At 37.2% G+C, this 17,208-nt stretch overlaps 1 protein-coding gene across 1 annotated transcript in view; it reads left to right on the forward strand.

Moving 5' to 3' along the window:
• SCAF8 (SR-related CTD associated factor 8) overlaps positions 1-12,175 on the forward strand; it is an 88,181-nt gene extending 76,006 nt beyond the window's left edge. Inside the window, 5 exon segments of the mRNA XM_055536062.1 lie at positions 1,501-1,634; positions 3,449-3,593; positions 5,489-5,557; positions 8,656-8,874; positions 10,065-12,175. Of these exon segments, the coding sequence (XP_055392037.1) occupies positions 1,501-1,634; positions 3,449-3,593; positions 5,489-5,557; positions 8,656-8,874; positions 10,065-11,512 (2,015 nt within the window). The 3' untranslated portion in view covers positions 11,513-12,175.
• Positions 12,176-17,208: the final 5,033 nt, after the last annotated feature.

The following is a 17,208-nucleotide window of genomic DNA, read 5'->3' on the forward strand; positions in this document are numbered from 1 at the left end:
ATATTTTGATTAGTATCTGTGTTGAGAATGGCAGGAATAGAACCTTGGTTTAGAGAGCTGTAGTTCAGATTCATGGAGCTCTGTAAAGCTTATAACCAAGTGATAATCTGACCTGTTCTTTTTAAAAATTTGTCTTTTTAGTTTTAAAAAATTCACAGGATAATGGATACTTGGGAAAGAATTGAAATATGATATACCTCATTTCTTGACATCTTAGCTCTTTACTAAAGTTAGCTTAATTTTAGGAGTAGTATTTTTGTTCTCTGGCCAGTGCACATGTTTTCAAACACTTTTTTTCAGTTGTTGTATTCTTGCAATTTCCTTCTCTCTCTCACTTGGATAGCTGCTCTTCCAGAACATTTATTCATTCAAAGCATGTTTCAGTTCCTGCTGTGTGCCAGGCATAATTTTAGGAACTGTGATTATAGCAGGGAGATAGACAACAATCCTTCCTCTCAGAGTGCACACTGTAGTACAGGGATGGACAACAGTCCTTGGGCCAGATCTTACTGGCTGCCTGTTCTGTAAATGAAGTTTTATTGAAACATAGCCATGGTCAGTCGTGTTTACCTATTGTATATGACTTTAAAATTCAACAACAGTTGAGTCATTGTAATGGAGAACACATGCCCGCACTGTCTAGAATACTTAACAGCAAGAAGTGTTTGCCAACCCATGTTCTAGTGGGGAAAAATGGATAATAAACAAAGTAAATAAACTTAATAGTATTTCGCTGTTGGTAAGCCCTAAGAAAAAACAGAGCAAGGGATAGGCAGCATGATTGTGGTGCTTTTGCAGTTTTAAGTGAATGAAGAGGGTCTAGTGGAGCAGGTGATTTTCAGAGGGGTGAGATGTGCAGCTTTCTGGGAAAGAGTGGTTCATACAGAGAGAATGCAAGGTCTATTAAATGGTCACAAGAGCAGAATGGCTTGAGTATAGTGAGAAGTGAGTAGTAGGAGATGAAGTCAGAGAGGCAGAGTGGCAAGGTCATGTGAAGTCTTACTAGCATTTTGATAACTGATGGGTGTGCTCTAAGGGAGATGAAGAACCTTTAGAAGGACCCGTTGGAGCTTCTTTGTGCTGCTTTTGCATTTTTCAGTATTTTCAGGAAGATTTTTCTATATTGGGTTAATGCTTTCCTTGTTGGCTCCCCTTGTACCTTGTGACAAAATATAGAATAAGGTTGGTTCCTCTTACATCAGGCAGCCTTGGAGATATGTCTCTCATTTCCCTTTTATGTGTTTTCTCTAGACTGAATATTTTAGCATCTTTGATTTGTGCCTCATTTCATGTTGTTTTGAACTCCTTAGTATCCTAATTGGATTTATCTCAGCAGAACCAAATAGAGTTTGTCCACAACACCTAGAGTTGTGGACACTTCTGGAAGATGAGCCGTGGTACAGGAAGGACCATTTGGACCTGGAGTAAATGTATTCATAGTAATAGAAAATGAAAAAGTGCATCCAGTCAAAGGAAATCAATTTCAAATATTTTATTTAGAGTGGGAAACGGTGAAAAGCTCAGAACCTGTTAAAGAGACGGTCCAGACAACTCAGAGCCCACCTCCAGCTGAAAAGGAGACAGTGGTCACAACCCAGGCAGAGGTTTTCCCTCCACCTGTTGCTATGTTACAGGTTAGTGCTGGGTGTTTTTTTTACTGTTCAATATGTTGTTTTACATTTCTGTTTTTACTCATTTTTTTATTTTATAAAACTTGGGAGAAATTGTGCAAAATAGATTAACATTAAAATATAAGTATTTTGAAAATTTTCATTTAGGTAAGAAGTAATTCATATATAAATGCTTATTTACTGAACAAATTTATCGAGTGCCTGCTCTGTGACATTCACTGTTCAAGTCACCTGGGATAGGGGAGACCTCAGGGAAAGAAAACACGCATAAATCCCTACCCTTCTGGAGCATTTGTTCTCATTATGAGAGACAGAAACTAGGAAATTAGTAAGTTTATAAGATACTGTGCAAGGGAGAAGGTAGTATAAAACTATGATGTCAGGAGTGCCTCGGTAGGAGTTTAAAATTTAAAATAGGGTAGACTTTATTGAGAATGACATTTGAGCACCACTTACAGTTGCTGAGGCAGTTAATCATGTGGCTATCTCAAGAAAGCTTTGGAGGCAGAGGGAACAACCAGTGCAAAGGCCACAGCTGGGGACATTATGGGTGTGTTCCAGGAAAAACAAGTGAGCAAGAATAGTGAGGGAGAGGCAGCTTAGTGAAAGTGAGACTTCTTGGAGGACTTTGGTTTCACTCTCAGATGGGGGACCCCTTATTTTGAAGAAAGAAGTGACTCCATCTGGCTTTAAAGGATTGCTCTGGCAACTGCTTTGAGAATAGAATAGTGGGCACTTATTAAAGCAGAGACAAGTTAAAAGACAATTGCAGCAATTCAGACAAGAGATGATGGTGGCTCGGACGAGACTGATGGCAGTGAAGTCAACAAGAGGCTGACAGATGCTAAGGCTGACAGATACTAAGTGTATTGTCATGGTATAACCAGTGCACATAATTGGATTTGAGTTGTGAGAAAAAACAGAGGCAAGGTTTTTGGTCTGAGAAATTGGAAAGATGGAGTTACCATTACCTGAGAATGTGAGACTGTGGAAGTGTGGTTTTGGGAAGGACAGAGGGAGTTCAGTTTTGTGCATGTGAAAGTTTGAACTGTCTTTCTGGACAACAAAATTGAGGTGTTGAATAGACCATTGATATAATGTGAACTTCAGGAGAGAGGTGGGCTTCCCTGCTGGCTCAGCTGGTAAAGAATCCACTTGCAATGTGGGAGACCTGGGTTCGATCCCTGGGTTGGGATGATCCCCTGGAGAAGGGAATGGCTACCCACTCCAGTATTCTGGCCTGGAGAATTCCATGGACTGTATAGTCCCTGGGGGTCGCAAAGGGTCAGACATGACGGAGAGACTTTAACTTTTCTTCAGGAGAGAAGTACAGCCAGCCATGCCAAAATGCAGATAAATATTTGGGAATTATTGTACCTATTATGAGTAAAAGAATTTATGGTTAGGAGTAGAAAGCAAGTTAATGAGAAATTGCAGCCATTTTAAAGCTGATAGTGAGTGACGTGCTTCCTAATGGTGATTAGAGTGCATAACATAGTTAGGTGTTACAAACTTAGTGGGAGATGGCAGTTTAAAATTGAGTATGATATTCACTCTTGAGGAGGTGCCCATATTTTTGCATCACCTGAATATAAGGTAGATTTCACAATCTCCACATACACTCTGTTGAAAAATACTGTCTTCTACTTCAAGTAGGTTTACTTGTAAGAATACAGAAAGGAAAAAAAGCAACTTAATATGATGATGTTTGTTACCTTTCTATGAAACAGAAATCATTTACCTTTGGTTGTCCTGAGATGTAATCGTTGCAGATGGATAACATGGTGCATGGACTTTTTTTATTTTCTACCCCCAAGATTCCGGTAGCTCCAGCAGTGCCTGCAGTTAATTTAGTACCACCAACATTTCCTGTGTCAATGCCAGTTCCTCCTCCCGGCTTCAGTCCAATCCCTCCGCCTCCTTTTCTCCGAGCAAGTTTCAACCCTTCACAACCACCGCCTGGTAAGAATTCATTTTGTATTTGAACTCTGTTGAGAATTCTGTCATTTAAATTGTTCTCTTTCGAAGTTCAAATGCTATAAGAGCAGTGATTCTCAAACTAGAGCTTACGTCTGAATCACCTGTAAGGTGTGTTGAAGCACAGATTGCTGGGCCCAGCCACCTTCTGAATCAGTGGGACTGAAGTGGGGCAGGACAGTTCCATGTCTAACAAGTTCCCAGCTGATGCTTGTTGTTCACAGACCACACTTTTGAGAAGCATTTGACAGAGAAAAGATTTAAATGAATCTTTTAAAATCATTGAAATACTTCAAAATAATTTAACATTTATGTTGAAGTTTTTTATATAGAAGTCTACAGTTATCACCCATTTGTCAGAAAGTATGCATCAAATATATATAGATTGAAAAAAGTGAAAGTGTTAGTTGCTCAACTGCGACCCCGTGGATTCTAGCCTGCCAGGCTCCTCTGTCCATGGAATTCTCCAGGCAAGTATACTGGAGTGGGTTGCCATTCCATTCTCCAGGGGTTCTTCCCTACCCAGAGATTGAACCCAGGTCCCCTGCATTGCAGGCAGATTCTTTACCATCTGAGCCACTCTGGATCTAATAATATGTAGATTATTTCCAGTTTGACATTAGAAATTAAAGTATATCTTAAAGTGCTAATTGAGTTTGTAGTAATTCTTTTGACCTAATTAATTTTGGTAAACAAAAAGGCCCTTAAATCATTGTTTCCATGTAAAAACTATGGACTACCTAACACGTATCAATTAAATATAATTAATTGCTTATATGTAAGAGATACAGAGAACTTAGAGCTTTTTATTATTAGATCATGGGAGGTTTAGAAGAATAAGGGATCAAATGATACATGTTGTTTTTCAAAATTGTTTATTTTTTTTGAACTTTATGAATTATTTGTATATTATGAAAAGAATGACTGAATTGATTTCTGTAATTTAAATCCTTAGCCATTGTTGAATACGGTTCCTAAAAACTGGAAACAAAACCAAAAATTAAACTCATTGTCTGTTGTAATTTGTCGTGTAATGTAAAATTTTTAAATTATAGTTTAATATATAATTTGAAGTTGATGAAGATTTTAGTAAGAACTGTACCTTTTTATATTTTAAATATTAGAGAATTACTCATAAAATATCTTCTGTATTTGTCATTGAAAATTAAACTTTTCTCAGATTTCTTTTCTCAGAAGAAATACATGGTATTTCAAAAACCATATACAGGTTTGCATTCACTTGTTGAAAATCATATTTTTTCCCCATTATTTTTAGCCACTTTTTCTAATGGAATATAATGGTAGTTCTGTATTTTAAAAATACAGAGAAGCAGGTTTATAGTTGGATCATGTGATATTTAAAATCAAGAAACTGCCAGTGGTAAATCTATTTTATTTATTTATTTTTATTAAGGTTTGTTTCAGTGCTCAAAACAGAATCTATATATATATCAGAGAAATACAGGAGCACATTTTACAGGCGACATTATTGCACATAATATTACAGCAGCTTGAAATACAGTGCTTAACTCTCCCTCATGCAGTCATCAAGCTAACGTAGAAACAGACTGCCTGGCTTGAATTAATGTTTGATTTGAGAGTATCACAGCGCGTGCCACAGGATTTAGACGAATGAGTAAACAAATAGTATATGTTCATGACAGGGATCTCTGTGCTTGTACTTTTTAGCCTACTGAGTGTCAAATAAGGTTGTGTGTATAAAAATAATTATTTAAATGGAAAATATATTCATAAATATGAGGTTGTAGTAAGGATTATATAATGAATGTAGAATTTCATTTATAGCTGTTGAAATCTTTGATTTAAAAGAAAGTAACTTTTTTGTTATTTTATTTTTGGTCTTTTTTTTCCCCATGCAGGTTTCATGCCTCCTCCAGTTCCACCCCCTGTTGTACCACCACCTACTATCCCACCAGTAGTACCAACATGTGAGTTTTCTACATTGAAAATTATGTGTTGGTTCTCATTCCTGTGAATTATTGTTACTTTTTTTTATTCTGAAAGTTGTCAGATAGTTGCATTTTTTTGGTTTTTTGGGTTAAATGATTTCTGACAAATCAGTATTCTATGACAGTCCAGATTTGCTCTATTGTATCAAGATTTTTTATAATTGTTTTATTTTAATCAAAAGTTCTCATTCTTTGTTTTTTTGTTTTGTTTTATGTATAAAATGTCTTAATCTGGAGCAGCTCCACCCACATTCCCTTTTTAAAAATCCTTCATGTCTTTGACTTGTTGAAAAGTAGTTCATTTTTATGTGCCTGTGTGCTCAGTTGCTTTAGTTGTGTCCAACTCTTTTCAGCCCTATGGACTGTAGCCCACCAGGCTCCTCTGTCCAGGGGATTCTCCAGGCAGCAGTCTGGAGTGGGTTGCCATACCCTGTTCCGGGGACTTTCTGACCCAGGGATTGAACCCCATCTCTTACATCTCCACGTTTGGCAGGCAGATTGTTTACCACCAGCAGCACCTTGGAGTCCCTCCCTTCTCTACATAGGATCCCAAATAATGGATTTGGGTTTTTTGCTTCTTTGTGGTATCGAATTTGTTATTTTGTCTTCTTGAACCTCCTGCAGATAGAAAGTTTTTAGCATCATAGGCTTGTTTAGAACATGCTTCAACTTTTTTGGTAAGAAGACTTAACAAGTGGGGTTCTGTGGGCTTGATATTACTTCACGTCAAGAGCCATGCATGCAGTGCCTTCTTGTTCATGTTTAATGATGTCAGAATGGGTCAGAGCATTCAGATGGTGGAAGCTGGTCATTAAAAGTCGCCTTTCACATTGTCGTCTGATGCTTTCATCCTTTGATTATTATTGCCAGAATCTATCTTTTATTAGTTGCAAAGTGATCTTCTAAATTTTATGATCCCTTCCACATTTCTTAGCAAGAATTTGTTCTGTAAATTATATTTCATTACCTTGAAGGACAGGAGACCCAGGGTAGATGCTAAATTCTTTAGCAAGTGCCGTCTTTCAGAGTAACGAATTCTATTATCTGTGATACCCAGTGGCTGAAGGTAGGGGAGAATTTCTCTTATTTCTTCTCTACTCCCTTCCCTCTGTGTTTTCCCCCTTCGTTTTTAGTAACATGTATGGATTAATGGATTTATGCTTTCAAATAGTTAAATTCACTTTTCCTTTTGAAGTTCAGTTTGTTCATCTTTGTACAGTGAGACCTTTCATGTTACTGCTCTATCCTTTTGGGATGACTGTTATCAGTTTTTGGGAGCTTCTTAGCTTTTTGGCATAATATTGGACCAAGGGACTTTATTGTAAAGAGAGTATATTATAGAGCCTACCTTTTGATATTGTAACTCATTTTTATTATATTTTTAAACTCCTTTTTCTGCTGGTACTGTTAGACAACATGAGGATCCTTTTTATGTTACTGTTGATTAATTAGGAAGAACTGTTCATTTTTTCTGAAAATTAGAAAAATGTTCAGAAGCCATTTCTGAATTCACTGTTTACAGAGACTTACCCTACTTACTTAAGAGCCCATCTACCAATTTTACTTCTCCTTATTTTAATTATTTTGGAAAATCTGGGATCAATTAAAGGAAAAAAAGAAATACCATGTGTGCCAGATACTCACCTGATTGTTCACACTGTCTCATTTAATTCTCACAGTTCCCATATGGGATCTCAGGTCATTTTATCCCTGTTTTACAGCTTTGTTCTATGTTAACGGTTTGTCTAGGTAGTCTGGAGTTAAATGTGAGGATAAAACATTTTTTAGAATCCCAGAGTACATGACTAAATAGTGTTGTGACATAAATTTGACTAGAATTTCTCATTGTTCAATTTAATTTTAATATTCCTCTAGCTTAGTTTTTAACATACATGTGCCATATAGACAGGACATTTCCACCCATTCTTTAAAATGAGATCTTTGTACCTTTTTATTTGTAGTTCTAATCTGATGAGTTTCTAACCTCATTTGACAAAAAGTAGTGAATGTAAAAGACCCTAGTACTTAGAATTTCTAGAGAATTGGGCAGGTTTTCACTCTCATTTGTTCGTCTTTGTATTTACACCAATCATTTCTGTACATTTAGATAGTCGCATACTGACATCCGTGAAAAATTACTAGGTTTTGTTTTCACTGATTTACTTTTGGCTGTGCTGGGTCTTCCTTCATTGCTGAAGGAGCTTTTCTCTAGTTGTGGCAATACTCTCTAGTTATCGTAGGTGGACTTCTTGTTGCAGTGGCATCTCTTGTTGCAGAGCACAGGCTCGCGGGCTGTAGAGCACAGGCTCAAATAGTTGTGGTGTACAGGCTTAGTTGCTCCATGGCATGTGGGATCTTCCTGGATCAGGGATTGAACCAGTGTCTCTTGTGTTGGCAGGTGGATTCTTTACCATTGAGCCATGAGGGAAGCCCCATCTTTGAAAAATTATGATTTTAAGTGTGGGTCCTTATTTTACCAAACTTGTCTCTACTAAATATTTCTAAAAATTGTTTTACCCTATTTTTCTAAAAGAGGTTTCTAAGTATAATTTAGCCTCTTCCTGGTGTCTCATTTATCATTTTGAGTATCAGTTACTATATTTATAATGTGCTGGGTAATACAGTTCCGTTCAGTCACTTAGTCATGTCCAACTCTTTGCAACCCCATGGATGCAGTGCGCCAGGCCTCCCTGTCCATCACCAACTCCCAGAGCTTGCTCAGACTCATGTCCATTGAGTTGGTGATGCCATCCAACCATCTCATCCTCTATTGTTCCCTTCTCCTCCTGACTTCGATCTTTCCCAGCATCAGCGTCTTTTCCAGTGATACAGAGATGCCATTAAATGAAATACTCAGGCTCCCAGAGGTTAGTTTTCATCATAAATGAAATAAAGGGACCAGAAGAGAATTCACATATGTCATGTCAACTGAGCAGTCTCACCAGATAATTGGGAGAAGAGGCTAGGAGGTGATTTAAAACTTCAGGACCAGTGTTGGTCATGCTTAATATTTTAACTTGGCACATTAATTGATTAGCTAATTAAATCTGAACTGTATATTCTCCTTCTTTAAACAGCTTTAGTGCAGCCGCCATTATCTATGACTCCAGAAACTGTGAAAGATGTTGGATTTGGTAGCCTTGTTTTACCAGGTGGTTCTGTTGCCAGCAGTCTTGCTACTGCCACTCTGCCAGCTGGAAATGTTTTTAATCCTCCAACGAAACAAGCAGAGCCTGAAGAAAAAGTACCTCATCTTATTGATCACCAGATTTCTTCTGCAGAAAACACCAGATCAGGTAAAAAAAAAAAAAAAAGTAAAAAGAAATTCCCAGAAAGACATAGTTAAATCATAAGTACTACTTCTCTGTATTGGTGTTTAATTCTGAGGTGTCATGCATATGTAACCGATTCAGTGCATGGATATTGCAGCTTTTAAAAAAAGAAAAAAAAAAAATCACTGTCTCCTAAAATTTCTATTAAAAACAAATTTGGCATTCTATTCAGGATAGTATATATTTTGACACCTTTTCGTTAAGACTTCTCAGTTTTTTTGGCCTATTGGGACTTTTTTAATGTGTTGTTATCAAAATAAGATTGCACAAAATATGTATACCAACAGAAAGATTAAAACAAACCAATATAAGGTATAGCTTCTATCAGATATTCAGCTAGGTCTAGAAGATAAGTGTGTTGTTTGAAAGCGGCAAGTCTTTTTTTTTTTTTTTAATGACATTACTGTTAGAAATGCTTTTGTTAAATAAAGGTGGAGGATTGCTGTAAAACCTGACGTTTTAGTTTAACTTAAAAAGATATCATGTAAAGATTTTAGGTAAGAGGTCCACTTTGTTTTCATATTTAAATTTTACTATGTGTGGTATTTATAATTTTAGCTTTAATTTTTATTTAATATCTGGTATACCTTGGTTCTTGGGGAGATACAAGTAGCTGACTACTGGAAATTATAGCATGAATAATTATAAATAAAGTAAGTCCTCTGTATACAAATGAGTTCTGTTCTGAGAGCACGTTCGTAAGTCCAACAAAAGTTAGCCTAGGTACCCAACCAACACCATTGGCTACACTGTACTGTAATAGGTTTATAATACTTTGCACACAAATAATACATAAAAAGTAAACACTGAAAATGTTTTTAATCTTACAGTACAGTACCTTGAAAAGTACAGTAGTACAGCATAACAGCTGGCGACAGGGGCTGGCTTGAGTGAACAGGCAAGAAGCGTTACTGCCTAGAGGAGGATGGAGGGATAGTGCTGCCCTCTGTATGCAGCACTGGGCAGTCAGGTACACAGGAGTGCATGCAGGTGACCGTGCTAGACGTGTGAATGAACCTAGTGACTGGGCGTGAACACACGTTGACATCTTTGAAAGTTCCCACCTTGAAGGTTCGTATCAGGGGACTGAAGTATATCATTTCTTTTTCACACCAGGGTGATTGATTATGTTATTGTTTTCCTTTCCATTTTAGTGATTCCAAATGAAATTTCAAGTGGCCCTGCGATTTTAGGACAGCCGCCAAATGTGACAAGCAATTCTGGAATTCTGGGAGTCCAAAGACCAAACGTATCCAGTAATAATGAAATTCTTGGAGTCCGGCCATCTAATGTTTCCGGTAGTTCTGGGATTATTGGACCCCAGCCACCAAATATTCTAAATAACTCTGGAATTTTGGGATTACAGCCACCAAATGTGTCAAGTAGTTCTGGACTTTTGGGAGTGCTCCCCCCAAATATGCCTAATAATTCCGGACTTATCGGAGTACAGCCACCTGGTATCCCAAGTACTTCTGGGCTTTTGGGAACACAACCACCAGCTGGGCCTCAAAACTTACCCCCTTTAAATCTTCCTAATCAAAGGATGCCTGCAATGCCAATGTTAGACATTCGTCCAGGACTGATCCCACAGACGCCTGGACCACGATTCCCTTTAATACAGCCTGGAATTCCACCCCAGCGGGGACTCCCTCCCCCAGCAGTACTTGATTCAGCTCTGCATCCACCACCCCGTGGTCCTTTTCCTCCAGGAGATATTTTTAGTCCACCTGAAAGACCTTTTCTAGTTCCTGGAAGACAAAATGTAGACAATGTTCCTAACCCAGAGAAAAGGATACCACTTGGGAATGATAACATTCAGCAGGAAGGTGACAGAGATTACCGGTTTCCTCCCATTGAACCCAGGGAAGCCATCAGTAGACCTCCCCCGGTGGATGTTAGGGATGTGGTTGGACGACCTGTTGATCCACGAGAAGGTCCTGGAAGGCCTCCGTTAGACGCTAGAGATCATTTTGGAAGACCTCCTGTAGATATCAGGGAGAATCTCGTGAGGCCAGGCATAGATCATCTTGGCCGAAGAGACCACTTTGGCTTTAATCCAGAGAAGCCCTGGGGACCCAGAGATTTTGATGAGCGAGAGCATCGAGTTCTACCTGTCTATGGCGGTCCAAAAGGCTTACATGAAGAAAGAGGTAGATTTCGGTCTGGAAACTACCGGTTTGATCCTCGAAGTGGTCCTTGGAACAGAGGATTCGGACAAGAAGTTCACAGAGATTTTGATGACCGCAGAAGACCCTGGGAGAGGCAGAGGGACAGGGATGACAGAGATTTTGATTTCTGCAGAGAAATGAATGGGAATCGTCTTGGACGAGATAGAATTCAAAACACCTGGATCCCCCCTCCTCATGCTCGGGTTTTTGAGTTTTTTGAAGGGGCCACTTCTCAACGAAAAGGTGATAACGTGCCTCAGGTTAATGGTGAAAATACTGAGAGACACGCCCAGCCACCGCCTTTACCAGCGCAGAGTGATCCTGAACTGTATGAGAAACTGGCCTCCTCAAGTGAGATAAACAAGAAGAGTGACACAGTTGCTGATATAGAGAGTGAACCAGTGGTAGAAAGCACAGAAACTGAGGGGACATAATCATCACTCAGTAGGTAAAAGATACATTTTGTAAAGTTGTCATCTCTCTGTAATAGATTAATGGCTGACTGGACCATAGTTGTTCACTTTCGTCTGCCAGAATTAAGTTAATCTGATGTTCATGTTCACCTTTCTCTTAAAATAATTGTACAACTGACTTGTATAGACATTGTTCTTAATATGAACATGGTAGGTAAACATTTTTTTATTTTTCTGATAAAATACAAATGTTGCCCCCTGATTCTTTTAACTTCAAGGAAATGAATAACAGCTTGTCAGAGACTTCCTATGGAAGAAAGAATTTTTTTTAGATACTACCATTAGGTTGGATATGGTAATAGATATATTTCAGAATAGCAAGTGATGGTATATCTTACCCATATCTTTAGGCTGCTGCAGAATTTTAAGGTAATAGACAAAGCTGTGATATTTTATGCAAAGACTGGCTCTAAATATTTGAGGAGCACAATACAGAGATTTTAAAAAGTGATTTTGTAAAATCTACACTCTGGTCTCTGTTTCTCCAAAGTAAGTGTTTGTGATTTGTTCCTCATACTGCAGTGAGTTCAAAAGAAAAAAAGAAAACAACATCAATATTAAAGTACGTTTCAATGTTGGGTGAACTTTGTTTTTAGATGCCAATAAAACTTCTTTGTTTGATAACAGTGTTCTAGGAATTGTATTTTTTTAACCTACAAATTCTTAAAACCATGGATCATTGGCAGCATGTGCTTAGTTGTTGCAGAAGTTTTCTATTACTCTTAGTAACAACAAAGAACCATGTGTGGAAAAAGCATGTACTTTGATATAAAAAATCATGCAGTCTCATTAGTATATGTGTAATACCTGTGCATTTTTATTGTGTAAGTCATATGTAGATTTTTCTGTTTCTCTGTATGTCTGTTTCATGCACATACAGAGAAAAATAGAAAGTTGATAGTTCAGATAATAAAATATTCTTTAAAACGAGGTAGAAAATTAGAGAAATTTGGCTAACTGACATTGCTCATAGTTACAGCTCCTAGCCTCTATGATGGTAAAATAAGAAATATTGTAAAGAGAGAACACTGACAGTATGGCAGTTCTTTCTTAGTACAGTGAAGCATGAAGTCAGATTAGCATGGAGCCGAATTTCACGTAAATGCTTGCATTGCTTTCTTTCACATTATATTTGCTATTCTGCATAGATAGTGCTTGTACTTACTGATACTTACTGGTCACTTGCCTAAAGTGAATTCCTTAATTGCATAAAATGTAGAGGTGTGGGTGTTGATGGATTTAAAAACATTCATTTGTATTCCAGAAACAGTGTGTCCATCATGGGTTTTGTAGGCTCTGGGTGACACTGTTTCAGATTAGCCTCCAAGGTAAACCTGAGTAGCAGAAAAATTGGGGATTAGTTTCCTGTTATATTTATTATTATTTGCTTTTGCATTTCATTTATTTGCTGATTGTTTCTCCTTTGGGTTTTACATATATACACACATATATAAAACCATTGGTGTTTTTTTGTTTCTAATGAAGGCTTTCATTTGGTCCTGTGAATAGTCATTTGTTTCCTCTTCCGATAATTCATCATTGGTTTTATCTAAAATTCTTCAGTTATGCTTGTCAAGCTTCTCCCAGAAATGATAGCCATACACCAGCCATTTAAAATTGGGTGGTTTTGCTTACCTCTTGTGATCTAGAGATCCTTAAGGTTCCTCGCCAGAAATATTCTTTTCTTCTTACATGTTCTGAAATAGAAATAGTATGCTATTTATTTTGTTTTTTTGGAAAAGTAGATGAGAATGGAAATCTGATGTTTATTTCTAAGGTCATTGAATTCAGTCCAGTAATTTGAGTTGGTTTCCTATCATTTCCTTGGGGTAATGGGGAGAACTGACACTGGTCCAAAGTTTTAATGTTCTGGAAAGATTTGTCTTGCCCTTAAGGAAATTATATTAACTGGAATTTCTTTCAAACTGTTCAGTACTTTGGTTGCATTTATCATTATTAAAACTGACATTGTATTAAGTAGCCACAAAAAAAGTGAGACTTTTCAGTGAATTTTGATCCCAAGCTTTTTTCACCCTTGGGCTTTCATGTGCAAACTTGAAAACAAAATGTGTACAAGTATTGCCCTGGCTTGAAGACTCTGATGGTGGACGTTTGCTGATCAGCTGTCAGTACTGTATCCTCGAGACCCATCTTGAAAGGGTGCGACACTCTTAAAACAGCTGAAAAACATTTATGTCTAGTTATGCTCACTTTATCTTTTATTGTCGTGTCATGTTTGAGTGAAAGGATAGTATTCATCCTGATACCAAACTTCCAAAACTGATACTGTCACTATTTTTTTTAAGATGATGGAGAGAAAAGTTAATTGTCTTACTTTGCTAAGTTTGACTTAAGACCGGTCACATTTTTGACCCTTTTGTTCACAGTACTGCTGTCACTAGAATGCTAGCGCTTCGAAACGGGCAAGGAGTAACCTAAATATTTCAGTAAAATACTTTGAACTGCTGCAGGCAGTAATTACGTCAGACGTGAGGTCACATAGTTTTTATTTGTGATAGAGAATGATACAGCTTCTTCTGGTGTTAGTAGATTGCAACATTAATAGATATTCATCTTTAAATTTTTGTCTTTAAACATTCCATTGAACATTGGCTTCTGTTAGCATGAATGCATATACTGCACTTTGATCATCTCTGTTGTAGGTAGAAACTTCTTTTAGAGCAGGTAGTCTTTACAGCATATCATCAGTGAAATGTTACTTTAATTTTATTTCATTGTATAGGGTGGACAGAAGACTAGGAAAGCATTGTAAGATGGAATAGTATAAAGTTGCTTGTTTAAAACTCTGGAAATCACTTCCTGTAATATTTAATTAATGCAGTTATTATTTAAGCTATACGTTCTTACCAGGGCAGTTTCCTTTGTTCTGATAATTTAGTTGCTTCCACAAATTTGTTGGCCATTTTTCACTCAAACAAAATACAGCTTTATGGAGTGACACATTTGGAATTGTTTTGGGAATGGGGCAGTTTCGTTACATTTAAAAAGAATAAGTTGCCTCTTTTAGTTTGAAAAAGTATTTTTTAAATAAACACTAGTTCATCAGATCTAAGGTGCCATTAATTGTAAGAAACACCATTCAGAAATTTAAAAATGCTTCCAATATGACATGTCAGTGATTATAAGATGCATTCGTAATTCAGGAATGTCAAATGTAAAACTGGTCTTAGAATCAAAGAAATATGGTATTTCTTTGGTATGTGTATATATATATGGAATATATATGTGTGTGTATATATATATTCCATATATATATTCTTACTCATTAATGATTTAGGAAAATTTTTGATTTTTTTGTCATTGTATATATTTTAGATGGGCACAACATTTAGTGAAAAAATTTAACATTCAATTAAAAATAACTTTGTTATACCTTATGTGCCTTCATCATTATTATTGGGTGCTATGTTAATAAAATGTTTTGAGGGCTTTTAACTCTTTCAAAGAAAAGCATTAACATATTACTCTTTAAATGTAGGAGAGGAGAGCAAGTGTATGTTCATTTTTAAGATAGGCAAAATTAAAATTATGTAAGCAATCTTAAATACTACAGTGTGGCAGAGAATTATAAATGTTTCCTTAATTGATAATGCTGTGGTTTTATAGGAAACGTATTTTAAACCATAAGTAGGCTCTAAATAATTTATTTTCTACTAATGAAAAGTCAGGTTACAACATTTTTTAATGGGAGATTTAAAAACAAGATACCTTGATGCAGACTTTCTGGAAGTAGAATTTAAAATTAATGGCCCAGATTGTTTTCTTTGGGGGGCATACTTTAAATAGAGGGCATGGGTACTGAAAGCTATTTGAAATGCACTTTCTCTGTGGTTCTTAGCCAGGAAATGTGTGACAGAGTCACCTGTGGAGCTCTTTGAAAATATGGGGTTGAGGGGTGGTCACTGCAGACTTACTAATGCAGAATCTCCTGGGGAGATACATATTTATACACATACACAAAGACACACACACACCTTCCATGTATTACCACTTTAGGTATGTTAAAATCTGTAAATATTTAATGTACCATACACTTGAGATTTTTAAGGTTTTTTTTTTTTTTTTTTTTCAAGTAAAACAGTGATACAGAGTTTTTACTGTTTCAATAAAGTATATACTTAATTGTGGTAATTGGTATTGGCGGATGAATAAAGTCCATCATCACAAATGTTTTACATTCGAGTTAATCTAAAAATGAATTATAGCAAGAAAGGGATGGAAGGAAGTATATAGGAGATGGTTTTATAAGAAGTATTTTTGACTCAACTGAAACCTTGTTATAGGATACCTCTAGATACCATGTAATTAAATGCTTTGCTTATAGAAAGTGCCCCTTTGTAACAAAAGTCCTGGTCTTATCAGGGATTAGGAGAAAGGTTTCTGGTAGGACTACTTAGACGTGGGTTGCACATCAAAAGCTAATGCGATCCAGTGCGTTGTTTTGGCATGAGCTTTGCTCATTTTTCTTCCCTCTACTTCATTTTCTTTTTCACCAGGAGGCTCTTTGCCTCGTATGGACACTTAGAATCACTCTGCCTTGTTCTAGTCAAAATGCAGAACAGATATTCCAAGTAATTTATAAAAAATACATGCAGGGTGTCACAGGGGGTGAAATGGTGCCAGTGGGCTAACTTTAGATTGTATGAGAAGCATTAGGTGGTTCAGGCAGTAGGATGACCTACTGTCTGAGAAGCCAGAACCCTGGAGGTGGTAGAGTGTGCACTTGGAACTCGTGACCTTGGGCCCTTAGTTCAGTGAGAATAGAGGAGATCGTTTCATGAGCATGTTGGACTTACACAGCAGGGGCAGGATGCAGAACTTGGCTGGCCTGTGATGCTTGTCCTTGCCCCACTATCTCACACACACACCACACCCCTACGCCTGCCACGGGCTGCTATCACTGTTTCGTCTTATTTTTTCTGCCTTTCTCAGAATTCTTATCCTTCTCATAGAACCTCCCATCCTCCTTTTTAACCCATCAGTCCAAGCAGAGACCATCAGTTTGGGTTTGTCTGTTGAAAGCAGTTTGCTGCTCCTTTGCTTAGTGATTTCTAAGGTCGTTTCCAGCGTTTAAATACCTTGAGTCATTAAGTTTTGTCTTCTGTAAAAGACTAGCTGAGGAAACAGGCTGGACAGAGAGAAAGGCTAATAATATTGGAACACTTTTGAAGAGAACACAGTTCTTACTACCTTTAGGTTTTTGTAACTGGCTTTTAATGTTTCTAGATGTCTGTCTTTGGCCAAGTGATTGCATCTCTCTCAGCATCATTTCTTAACAGCTAGCCTGCAGGCTGTCTTGTTTTTCTTTTTTTTTAAGTTGATAATATTAGGTAATATTTAATAGACATACACCATGTGACAAGAACCGGGGTGATTTTATTAGCATCATAATGTAATCCTCATTGACAGTCCAATGAGGTATTTGTTATTTTAATATCTCTTATGAAAGAGAGGCACAGATTTAATATCCTAAGATCTCACAGCTCGCAAATGTTTCAGCAAAGATTGAAACCCAAGCCTGTCAGATTAAAAACTTAACCACTTAATAAAGTGCCAGACACATGCGGCAGAGGCTCACCAACTATTAGTTCCTCTTCTCTTTAGAAAAGGCAGATAAATTTGGTGCAGAAGAATGT

Source organism: Bubalus kerabau, chromosome 9 (genome assembly GCF_029407905.1).
Source record: "Bubalus kerabau isolate K-KA32 ecotype Philippines breed swamp buffalo chromosome 9, PCC_UOA_SB_1v2, whole genome shotgun sequence".
NCBI lineage: Eukaryota > Metazoa > Chordata > Mammalia > Artiodactyla > Bovidae > Bubalus > Bubalus kerabau.